The sequence below is a fragment of the Pelobates fuscus genome, chromosome 7 (assembly GCF_036172605.1).
Source record: "Pelobates fuscus isolate aPelFus1 chromosome 7, aPelFus1.pri, whole genome shotgun sequence".
Classification (NCBI taxonomy): domain Eukaryota; kingdom Metazoa; phylum Chordata; class Amphibia; order Anura; family Pelobatidae; genus Pelobates; species Pelobates fuscus.
This window is the reverse complement of record NC_086323.1, coordinates 170,297,275-170,310,542: the sequence shown is the minus strand read 5'-3', so window position 1 is coordinate 170,310,542 and position 13,268 is coordinate 170,297,275. Positions and strand designations below refer to the sequence as shown.

Genomic DNA, 13,268 nt, shown 5'->3' with positions numbered 1-13,268 from the left:
CTTCACTTTAATTCATTCTCCAGATCATACATTTACTTCTATAAACTCCCAGAACTGTGTTACCCCAGACACAGACTTGCTCTGTGTCTGGATTACAAGCAAATGGGCTTGTCTGGTCAAATTAGAAATAGATGTTGTAGTGACACAGGGCTGCTTACCATGGGACATCTAAGTGCAGGGCATTCCATGGGTGCACACATTGTGTGGCCACATATGACTGCTAATAATATGCTATCCATTTAGCAGTGTTTTTTTCTGCCTGTACAGATCTTGGGTGGTAATCATAAGGAATCCACCTGGCAGAGATGGCACTTATTGTACACAAATGGTGCTACCATGGATTTGTGGATAAAGCCGTTTCTAGAGTTTACCAGATTATCCCACAGATTACATTTAGGAAGAGCAACCATTTATTTTTATATTTACCAAACAACTTATTTCAACATCCAATGTAAAAAAATCCCATGTAGATTAGATTCATGTGATATTTTAATGTATTCTCGGTACTGAGTGAGATCTGTCTACCAAGGAAATGTATTATAACACGGGGGGGGGGGAGGGGGGGGAGAATGGCTTACCCTTTGGCACAAACAGCCTCACTGACATGACATGAGGGCAAAACAGCTGAATACTGCACTTGAATTCATTACTGCCACCATGTGTTTTCAGTGGTTTTAATTTAGGGGTAATTATTGTGACATATTAATGTAATGTACAAGCAATATAAAGCAGGAAAACAACTATTGGATTATCACAGTTATTCAAACAAGTGTCAATTGTGGAATTCAAAGTGAATTTAAAGAAACACTCCAGTCACCCTGACAACTGCAGTGCAAGATTTACAAATGGTGTTTTCAGTTCAGCAAGTGTGGTCTAAAATTGTATTTTACTTTGAATTCCTGACAATTCACACTTACAGGATTATTCACTAAGTGAGAACTGGCTGGTATTCAACGTGAATGCAAACTGACTTGGCCATAATGTGAGATTTACTTTCAATTCTTGACAATTCTTACTTTAGTGAACAATGAATACCGTAATTGAGGAGCTGGAACAAATATTAGAGAAGACGCATGCCCCCAAAACACTGGTAACCTGCTACAGATAGTGAGGTTCATAATTAAAAGCACACATATGGAAACTATCCTTCATGCAGGGGAAAAAAAAAACTCAAAATGCTACTGAACTATTAGTTAAATTCCATTTCTCAGTAAAAATATAATTTGTTCTAAATAAAAAAAAAAAGGAAATACAGCTCACATATGTGATATGGTGTACACCATATGTGTTCACGCGTGTTATATTATAATATAAAACAGAAGCCAACAGAAATAAATTGATTTGGCTCAAAATCACTTAAAATAAGCCAACTTTTTATAGTAACAACAGTAACAGAGAGAACAATTCATTCAACAATAAGTTGAATTAATCAAGAGCTCTTTCTAACAGATATTTTTCCAACTCTTCTATTTTAGCCTTAACTGTGCCATCTGGTTCTCTATTCTTCCCAAGTCACTGTTTTGTGAATGAAATGACTGTTTTAGAAATACAGTTGCAAGAAAAAGTATGTGAACCCTTTGGAATGATATGGATTTCTGCACAAATTGGTCATAAAATGTGATCTGATCATCATCTAAGTCACAACAATAGACAATCACAGTCTGCATAAACTAATAACACGTAACAAGTTGAGTTGTTTGGAAGAAACACACAACACTATGTGTGTGGAAAAAGAGGCACAGCACACCAACATCAAAACCTCATCCCAACTGTGAAGTATGGTGGTGGGGGCATCATGGTTTGGGGCTGCTTTGCTGCGTCAGGGCCTGGACGGATTGCTATTATCGAAGGAAAAATTAATTCCCAAGTTTATCAAGACATTTTGCAGGAGAACTTAAGGCCATCTGTCTACCAGCTGAAGCTCAACAGAAGATGGGTGTTGAAACAGGACAATGACCCAAAGCATAGAAGTAAATCAACAACAGAATGGCTTAAACAGAAGAAAATACGCCTTCTGAAGTGGCCCAGTCAGAGTCCTGCCTGACCTTAACCCGATTGAGATGCTGTGGCATGACCTCAAGAAAGCGATTCACACCAGACATCCCAAGAATATTGCTGAACTGAAACAGTTCTGTAAAGAGGAATGGTCAAGAATTACTCCTGACCGTTGTGCACGTCTGATCTGCAACTACAGGAAACGTTTGGTTGAAGTTATTGCTGCCAAATGAGGTTCAACCAGTTATTAAATCCAAGGGCTCACATACTTTTTCCACCTGCACTGTGAATGTTTACATGGTGTGCTCATTAAAAACATGGCAACATTTCATTATTTGTGTGTTATTAGTTTAAGCAGACTGTGATTGTCTATTGTTGTGACTTAGATGATGATCAGATCACATTTTATGACCAATTTGTGCAGAAATCCATATCATTCCAAAGGGTTCACATACTTTTTCTTGCAACTGTAAGGACAGGTCATTAAAGAAAGAAACAAACAAAGCAATCAAAATTACCCGCTTTCTCTAGTAAGAAGAATAACCTCCAGACTGAATTATCTGCTAGTGCTTTGTCCAGGGACAGTTTTGTAAGTTGTATTAATTCAGACATAGAATTAGCTTTTTTACAAGTCTGTCCTTGAGAAATGCTGTTATACTGCCTACATCTCTCAAGAATTCAAAAGTGCAGTGAATTAAAGGACCACTTTAGGCACCCAGACCCCTTCAGCTTAAAGGGACACTATAGTCACCTGAACAACTTTAGCTTAATGAAGCAGTTTTGGAGTATAGAACATGCCCCTGCAGCCTCACTGCTCAATCCTCTGCCATTTAAGAGTTAAATCCCTTTGTTTATGAACCCTAGTCACACCTCCCTGCATGTGACTTGCACAGCCTTCCATAAACACTTCCTGTAAAGAGAGCCCTATTTAGGCTTTCTTTATTGCAAGTTCTGTTTAATTAAGACTTTCTTATCCCCTGCTATGTTAATAGCTTGCTAGACCCTGCAAGAGCCTCCTGTATGTGATTAAAGTTCAATTTAGAGATTGAGATACAATTATTTAAGGTAAATTACATCTGTTTGAAAGGGAAACCAGTTTTTTCATGCAGGCTCTGTCAATCATAGCCATGGGAGGTGTGGCTAGGGCTGCATAAACAGAAACAAAGTGATTTAACTCCTAAATGACAGTGAATTGAGCAGTGAAATTGCACGGGAATGATCTATACACTAAAACAGCTTTATTTAGCTAAAGTAATTTAGGTGACTATAGTATTCCTTTAATGACGTGGTCTGGGTGCCAGGTCCCCCTAGTTTTAACCCTGCAGCTGAAAACAGCAGTTTTAGAGAAACTGCTATGTGTACACTGAGGGTTAATCCAGCCTCTCCTCTAGTGGCTGTCTCCCTGCCCTTGCCACTTCCGCAATTTACTCGGAGTAAATTACACTTATTTGACGCTGGACGTCCTCACGGAGTCCAGCGTCAAATAAGATCCCCATAGGAAAGCATTGAGCTTTGCCTTTCTTATGGGCGGGTTCGAATGCGCACACGCCGCTGGCTGCACATGCGTATTCGGCTCCTCTGGGAAGCTGGCGTCGATGGAGGATGAGAGGTCACCAGTGCCGAGGGAGCCTGGCGCTGGATTAAGGTAAGCAAATAAATGGTTAATTAACCATTTATTCGCCACGGAACATATTTGTATTCCTTACGCTATAGTGTTTCTTTAAAGTACCATTCAGGTCGCTGAAGTGCTTTAGGACTATGGAGTATCCCTTTAAAAGTCCAGTTTATAATAGCAGCGATTTCATTGAGAAATCTTACTTTTATAAATCTAATCTGGACCTTCTCCCAGGCTGGGGAGATTAACTTTCTTCTTCTTTTATCTCCACTGAGCTAACAGAAGTGGCAAGCACACTTTACTTGAGAGTGCCTGCTTTCTCCCACACAGACCTCAGACCATGTGCACAAGCAGGAGAACGCACGCACAAGCAAACGTGCATACACCTGCGCGCACATATTCAGATGCTTCTCAAGACAAGCCTCTGTTCGGTTATTTCCCCATGAAGAGAATGAAAGTCTCTTCCGGGAAATAAGAACTACAGTTTTTGCAAATGTTTTTTAAAGTGTACTTCCAATTACTGTATACTGAAATAAAGGCATGCATGCATTCAATGGGGTATATCTACTAAACATTGATTAAAACACACATTTTCAGTGTGAAGTGGTCCTTTAAAACATGTTTTCAAACATTTCACAAAGACACCCCCTGAAGGTGATATACCCATTTGGTATGTGGTGGTCGGTTGGAGAAGCTGAAACAAGACACTGGCACAACTTATGAACAGAGGGCCCTGTTGCAAGATTCCCCGCCCCCCCCTTTTATTTCAATGCACTTAAAGGAATACTTTAAGCACCACAAACACTATAGCGACTAGGGTACCGCCTGACAGTAATGAATGTCTCAAATTGGTATGATAATGGAAGAATGAAACATAGACCAGGTATGAGTCAAATTCTGCTTTAATGATTTGATGGTTTATTGTTGGAATGTGCCAGGGAAATTGTGGTTAACCACTAACCACAATTTACCCTCTCTCCTGAATTCATATCTACTCATTTCCCTAGCAATTAGTCGTCTCCAAGTTCTCCACTTACATTCCTATTAAAGTTTTTCCTTCTCCTTGTGACCTATACACATGCAGGGATACAGTCACGCAGAACTTACACAGTCACTGCAATGAGTCACACAAGAGGCATAAACTCGCAGATACACACAAACTTCAATCATGTCTCTCATACAGACTCATAGAAGGTCCACCATTACAAATACAGTCACGAATATACATATACAAACAAACATTCACAGATGCATACCTGTAGATCTCACCAGTATAACATTTATGCTGGCTGCTGAACCATCCTTCTGCTGTTCCTTACTCCTGTGCTTCTTCCATTTAGCCCTTTCACTGACATGCCACAGTTTAATGATTCTAAATATGGCCATGATATCATGATATTATATCCATCCCACAGAGCCAGAAAGGCCTTTCAAACCCTGTGGGCATTAGTGCACATGCACTGACTGCACCGCTGGTAGTTCCAACCCTCCATCTTCCGACAGGAGCCTCTTCACTACTGTGCCACAGTACAACAGAGAGGTTTATGGGGGAGTACTTATCTTGCAATGCATGACATTAAATATTTTAGAAAATTTAGAAAACTTGACAGAAGCTGTGCTTTTTCACATCTTCTGTCTAACACCATCAGACAAAGTAATCCTTACTCTGTCCTATGATATCAGGTGATTGCAATGGAATTTCAGTGACATGGCAGAGTCAATTTAACACTGGTTCTGATCAAAATTACCAAATGCAATGTCAAGATCCCCAACTGTCCAGGATTCAGTGGAACATTATGAATATTGGAACCCTATCTTGTCATCCCAAAAGTGTTCACTAGTGTCCTACTTCTGTGTACACAGAGAAAAAAAAAACCATAGAGCTCAGTTCGTCATTAAGTGCTCGCAGATTGTACAAAATTTGTCTGACAGTCAAGAGGGCACTTGTACACATCAGGTTTACAATTCCCCTTTTCAGCCATGCTCTACTTGAGAGCACCTGTCTTCCCCCACACATACCTCAGATAAGCATCTTCAGCTAGTCGTGTCAGTAGTATGCTCCCAACAATGTCCCCTTTTTGTACTCCTTCCATCCTCCCAAAGTTGGGAGTTACGTATTGTATTCAACACTTGTGTCGTGTTTGATAAGTTTTTATTTCTTTTTACCATTCTTATGTCAGTTTGTGTTCAGCCCCAATAAAATCATGATGAGGACTAACATTTGCTCCAAAGTTTTAAAGCACTGAAGTGTTTTAACACATAGTTTGATATCTAGTCTATTTTTTACAAATCCTAATCTTCATAAAGCATTGAAAAATTGAGTCCAAAACATAAAAGGATTACCTAGGAAAGGTTCGACTCCGCAGTTCTTTAATAAAGACTTGGCTGCCATTCTGAACTGGTTTCACATCTGTAGCCTGTCCTGTATCATGCTTGTGCCAATTTCTTTTCTTTTTCACTAGAAAATAAATACACAAGTAAAATATAATTAATCAAATTACAGAAAATGTGGATTCTTGTGAAAAGGTTTTACTTTTACCCAATAGATAATTTGAACTAAGTAGGAGGATGAAATAGTTGAAAGAAATTACTTTTTTCTGAAAGGAACACTATAGTGATAGGAATTTAAAACAGTCTGGGAGACAGCCACTAGAAGCAGTCTTAACCCTCCAGTGTATTACATTGCAGTGTTAAATGGAAACTTTAGTGTTAGAAATACAAACGTGCTATAGAGCTGGCATATTTAGGTATATGGTCATGTGGAGTGAAAAGGTGTTAAAATTAATTTTTCTTCAGCGCTGCGCAGGTCTTGCCACAACTGGCTCCGCCTCTATGACTGAGATCATCAATCTTGAGGATCTCAGCCAATCTAATGCTTTCCCATAGGAAAGCATTGGAAGGCTATTGCACATAAGCGGCAAAACACCGGCTGCTCCAATCAGCATCTCCTCATAGAAATGCATTGAGTCAATGCATCTCTATGGGATGCATTCAGCTTCTCCATGCACTGTACACTCTGCAGCACTAGACTAGGTTGCATCTCTAGTGGTCGTGTGAGTAACTGGCACTAAAGGTGTCCCAGGCAGTAATGTAAACACTGCCTTTTCTCTGAAAAGGCATTGTTTACAATGCTAAGATTGCAGGGGCCATAATATAGACACTAGAACCACCACATTAAGCTTTAGTGGTTCTGGTGATCATAGTGTCCTTTTAAAGGGACAGGGACACTGCACCCACACCAACACAATAAGATGAATATGGTCTGGTGTCCCTTTATTTCCATCATATCCTCATAAGGATCACCCTTGCAGGTAAATGTATTGATGCAAATGTAAAACAAAACAAACAAAAAAAGACCACAGTTCCAAAAATAGTATTTGTCACATTTTCCGGTTTGTCCTTGATCCAGATTTGAATAACCTGAAGAATTATTTCACAAATGTTTAGAATAGGAGAGAAATAGCGAAATTCATTCACAAAATAATAGCACACACAAAGCATAGGCCAGATTATCAGATTGAATTCAGATCAGTGTTTTGAACAGTAGGGATACCTGCTCAATCTGACATAAGAGTATTCGGTAATAGGGAAATATAAAGATAACAAGTAGACATAGGATATAAGTACAACACACAGCACTCACGGATTTTCTATTTAAAAAATTGTTCCTTTATTTTTCCATTCAGCTTCACAATTATGTGTGGTATAAAATCAGTCCACCTTTCAGTCCTCATTCAGGACTTTCCTTGAAACCAAAAAATGGGTCCTGAGGAAAGTTCTGAAGGCAGTCTGAAACGCAGCTTAATCCTTTTGGGTTGAGCACCCTCCCCTGCCCTGCCCAGCTTCAGAGGCCCCTTTGGAGGTGACCACTAGAAAGTATAATTTGAGAAGGTTCTTCTATTGTCAATTTAAATGGCACATGCACTTCACTTATGAAGAATACCGTAATCATTTTATGTTTCTATATTATGTACCTGGCATTTTCTTTAATTTTATTGCAGTTTGCTACGGTTTAAAGTGGTTTGATATTTGCTTTAGGGTCTCGTGTCAGATACCAAGGAAATCTACTTTGCAAAATACATGCATTTGTTGAGTCATTTAAATTTGTAAGTTGCTGAAATGCCCCAAAATGAAAAATTTTACCAGCAAATTAATACATCAAAATGACAAGTCTTAGGGGGGCGGGGCCTGACCGCGGAACGGAGCAGTCGCATGTCGCTGCTGCTCCAGCTTCTAACTGTGCTCACCGCCGATTACCAGCAAACTGAGGCGATAACCCACATTCTAGCGACTCCCAAACGACTGGGGCCACCGAGACCGACGTGTAGACACCAAGCAGGTTGATCTCTGCACCGGTCCCGACCCGCACGAGGTTGCGGCCTTTGAGCATGGCGGCGGTGAGGGAGACGGCCGCTCTCTCGCCGCTGAAGCAAGCCACGAGACAAGGTTTGTGCCTCCGTTCCCCCCCCTATGGACCGGTGGGGGTTATCCCGGTCCCCACCAACGGGACATACATAAACTCAGACACTGCAGCTACCCACTCAAGGCTGGACTCCGGACGTTCCGGGCCCAGCCACATGGCGGGAACAACACAGTACACACTTCTTAAGCCACCCAGGGATGCCCTGGAGTTCCTACACCTGCTATGCACACGCTTGTGGAGGGGGCACAATACCAGAAGACAGCCTTACAAACGGGAAATAAGAGAACTGGCGGGCTGGATCCGCCCGGCTACCCGGCGCCAAATGTGGGTGATCCCCCCACGAATAGCAAAGGCGGCCTCCCAACAGAAACATAGCCAGAAATCGTCTAGACCAGAGAGAACACTTAGTTCACCGGAATCTGGCACTCACACCCCCACACCCAGGAATTACTCCCGCCAGATTGCCCGACCTGTCTGCAAACCGGCGGCACCAGCGGACCCAGACGGAGCACTACGGCTGGGTCCCACGTGGAACCTAAGCGAGGCCCCACCAAATGTCGGCGAACCCGGGGCGGAGGCAGGACCCGACCCAAACAAGCTCCTAAGCTCATTCCGGTCAAACCGCCAAACACACCTAGCCACCAAAGGGGCCACACGCTCTTCTTCCGAGCTGGGGGTAACCCTCCTACGCCACCCATACGCCCGAGGAGACAGCCGAACACTGGCAAATCCTCGGGCCCACGACCCTGTTGATGGGGTCAATGGACTTGTGGCAAGAACCCTTACAAAGGCCTCGGGCCGAAGACACACGGTCCCCACACACCAAACACCCAGACAAGGCGGGCGGAGAGCAGAGAATCAGGAGAATCCGGGCAGACATGATGCTGAGAGCAAGCAATCACCGACCACATGGTATCAGGCACAGGACAAGCAGCTGGAAGCCCAGCATGAACTTTCCCCACATGGCAACCCACAACCCAGCAGAGGTATAGGATGAATGGCCGCCTGACTGTGCTGACATTCAAGGCCGACTCCCAGGACAGTCCACCCCATCATTACCAATGATATATGGCTGAGTTGCATAGTCTTTTTAGTTTTACCCACAGAGGCTTACCTGCCTCTGCAAGTTCAAATGTGTACTTTGGTGCTATAGTGGGATTATGTTGTGGGAGGGGAGCACTGTAAACCTGTAGTACCTACCAGCCACGCAGTGATTTCATGTGTATGCTCTAGTGGTCATTATTTAGTTTGTCTATATATTCATAAGCCTTAAAACTGTTCCTAGCTTGTTTTATCTTTTCAAAAAACTATTAATTTTATTTTATGCCTATGAGAAGTGACAAATGTAACCTACTAAATGAATAAGCGACAAATGTTTAGGCGACCAATGTTTAAGCGACAATTATTTCAGCGACAAATGTTTAAGCGACAAATGTTTAAGTGACCAAGGTTTAAGCGACGACTGATTAAGAGACGACTGATTAAGCGACGACTGATTAAGCGACGACTGATTAAGCGACGACTGTTTTAGCGACAACTGTTTTAGCGACAACTGTTTGAGCGACAAATGCTTAAGCGACAAATGTTTAGGCGACAAATGTTTAGGCGACAATTGTTTAAGCGACAACTGTTTAAGCGACAACTGTTTAAGCGACAAATGTCTATTATTCTAATTTTTATTTTATTAACCACGCTTGTATAAACCTGTTTACATGACGTTCTAAAAAGCAAAAAATATGGCAGTCTTTCTCAGAGGTGTATTGCCCACCACCTTGTTACCACCAACCTATGTTACCCCACAATGCCTCCTCTTTCTCTTCTGTACCCCATAACACATATGCCATAATAAAAGAAAGATTTACAAAAAAAAATGACAAGTCTTAGAAAAACTTTGCACAGAAATACTCTGTAAATCAGGACAAATACTAAATGTAAACATAAGCAGAACGGATAGAAAATTTATATTTTATTAAATGTATCTATTTTTACAACACATACAGTGCAATATGTGTTGGTGAACTATATGAGAAAAGGAAATGAAGGTTTATACAACACCTATCAAAAATACCAAAACATCTCGTCTTGGTGATAAACAACATGGTAATTAGCTAAAAAAATTAAATAAAAAAATAACAATATTAGCAGCAGCTGCCTTTATTGCAATAACTCACCGTATTAAACATTGTTTTTCCAACTGCATCAATATCTAATAAATGTATTCACTACATTTTATTTCAATTGTTTCTGCAAATATCTAACAAGTTTCATCGAGATTGTTCCATTAACAGAATTTTTTGATTGTTTTACCTTTCACTCTAAATTAAAATCTGCCATACAGCTTATTCCAGGTTTATTGTTCTCAACTATTAAATAGCTGTAGAATCACAGGGAATAATTCATTCCTATTCGCATAGTATTCATTGTTATTGGATGTAATTTTCAAAATAAAAAACACGCATAATATTAAAAGACCTCAATGATTAGATGTGCTTAGGCATTCTCAGTCTTGAGATAAATATATAAAAGGATGTATAAGACTCTAATCACAAAAGAACAGCACACTAAAATGCACCTGTGCCTTAATATTAATAGAAGAACTACTTTCTAGGTACTGATTTAAAACATACCGCTAAAATCTATCAATCTAAACACAAGAGATATATTGCATATGTAGAGAACTTTGTTATGGTATGTCCAAAGATGGCACAGAAAAATAAAAATTCAATATATGGCGTAGTTCGTTTCAAACAATACATTGTTTGATTATGTATTTCACTCACATTTTCTGGAGAAAACCTGTGCTCACAGTAGATGGTATGGTGGTAAGTGGTTAGGTGATGTAATCCCAGTTTAGGGATATGTGGTAGAAAGAGTGGAAAGAATCGTCTAAATTCACAGTTTGGAAACATTATGTGCTCCTATAAAAAGTGTAGATGTAAAAAGTTTTACGTCAGTGGCACAGTCCCCACTGTGGATATATCATACGTCCAGATCCAATATTCGTTGAATGCAATACAAATAAAAAGATATGGCTGAAAGTGTAATCCACAATAACATTTTCACATAAGTGTTTTTTTTTTTTTTTAAGTAGCTTGTACATTGCCTGTCAAGCAACTTGCTTTCATCAGCAATTACTAATTTTTGTGATGTTATATATACATTGGGCGAGAAAAATGCTAGACAATGTACTTCTTCTGCACCACCAAATCAGCGGACTGACTCTTGGCATAAACCTCATGCCAATGCATTTGTACCTATCTGTTAAGTTTTCTTGTGTTTTATCACTTTTTTCACGGGTGTCCGTGTGTTTGTTATCATGCCAATGACTGTCTGAATTCGAAAACACTCCTTTATTTTATTTGAGGGCTGTGTCAGGTGTGGGGAAGCCCTAATAGACTTCCAAAATGGAGACTGCTTGAGTGATATAGTGTTATATCACTGTATAGAGTAGACTGTAAACTCGTTTGAGCCGGGCCCTCTTCAACCTTTCGTTCATGTACGTTTTCTTGTAATTGTCCTATTTAGTATAAATTTCTCTTTATTGAAATTATTTTTTCCTTTTTTTTTAAAAAAAAACATTCATAAATACACAAATTTACTTTAGTTACCATTAATGTATATACGAAAAAAAATTACAATACTTAATACGTAACAAGACATACCTAACAGACATAGCAATCATTAACAATTATTGGCTGGAATCCATAAATTTGAAAAAAAACAAAAACATATCACCTAACATATCAAAAATAATTAACATTCATTGAAAATGTTCTTTAATCTTTCTTATCAAATTATCAAAATGATGTATGTATTTTCTATCTTTATATCGTATCGTATTTTCTATCCATTTCAAGCTGGAATAACAATTGAGCTATAAACTGTTTACTATCTGGTGTGGTTATTTGTTTCCAAGTTCTTGCTATTAATATATTCGCCACAATAAAGGAATGGATGGTCAATATTAATTGGTCTTTGGGGCGTCTATCCCAGTTGAGATGGAGTAGACCTACCTGTGGGCATTTTTTTACTTTAACATTGAAGAACTCTAAAAAATGATATATTGATTCCCATAGAATGTAAATTTTTGGGCAACCCCACCAAATATGTAGCATGTCTCCCTCATGTGTTAGGCATCTCCAACATAGAGAGGAATTAGATTAATTGTCCTATTTATAGTTAAATCCCCCTCTCATAATATTGTAAAGCACTATGGAATCTGTTGGCGCTATATAAATGGTGATAATAACGATTATAGAAAAAGCGAATCACAATGTTACACAAGTATTAACAGTCACATATAGGAGAAATCTAAAATGATAATGGAAGCATAATAGAAAACTAATGGAATAAGAGAGTAGAGACATACATAGACTAACTAAAGTAATATTCAAATAAGGTAGAAAAAAACTAGAAGCCGAAGAGAAACGCATATTTACAGGCAACTATATAAATAAAAGTTCACATTGAGAAAGAGAGTTTTGAGATTAAATGCCCATTTCAGTTTTCCCAATATATTGCTATCTCTCAAAATATAATCCCACAAAACATCAGTAATTTAGTTTTTTTCATATGCTTAATTGGTTTGCTTTATGTATTTACAAATTTTTACATAGACCACTTTATAAAAACACTTTACAGAAACTAACAATTTAACAATATTAGATAACATTTTCATACAGTCATTAGGTTGCAATATAGCTAGGAATAATACTTAGCGGGCCCACTGTTATAATTAGGAGCACACAAAGAATAACATTTACACAGAAACAAATATAGAACAACAAAGTTACATTAACCCCATTAAGGACTGAGCCATATATATATATATATATATATATATATATATATGTGTGTGTGTATATGTAAACATTGTTTTATTTTTATTTATGCATAGCTATAAAGATACATATATGTATTCATGTCATTCTAAATGTATTTTGAATTTAATATATATTTATATTAATATCAAAATACACTTAGAACAAATTAAAACTGGTGTATATATATATATATATATATATAGATAATTTATTTATTTATTTTAAATGTATTTATTGATTATTTTTACTATATATATATATATTTAATTAACGTCATTCTATGTGTATTTTAATATTACTATATATTATTATATATATTAAAATACACTTTTATTAATGGTGTATGTATGTGCATATAAAAGTACTTAGATCATGTATAGAAATATATATATATATATATATATATATATAT

At 38.5% G+C, this 13,268-nt stretch overlaps 1 protein-coding gene across 3 annotated transcripts in view; it reads right to left on the bottom strand.

The window, feature by feature from the left end:
- PHF2 (PHD finger protein 2) overlaps nt 1-13,268 on the bottom strand; it is a 223,977-nt gene that overhangs the window by 128,113 nt on the left and 82,596 nt on the right. For all 3 annotated transcript variants that reach the window (XM_063426922.1, XM_063426921.1, XM_063426923.1), the window contains exon 3: nt 5,954-6,068. In XM_063426922.1, the coding sequence (XP_063282992.1) occupies nt 5,954-6,068 (115 nt within the window). The remainder of the gene's footprint in view (nt 1-5,953; nt 6,069-13,268) is intronic.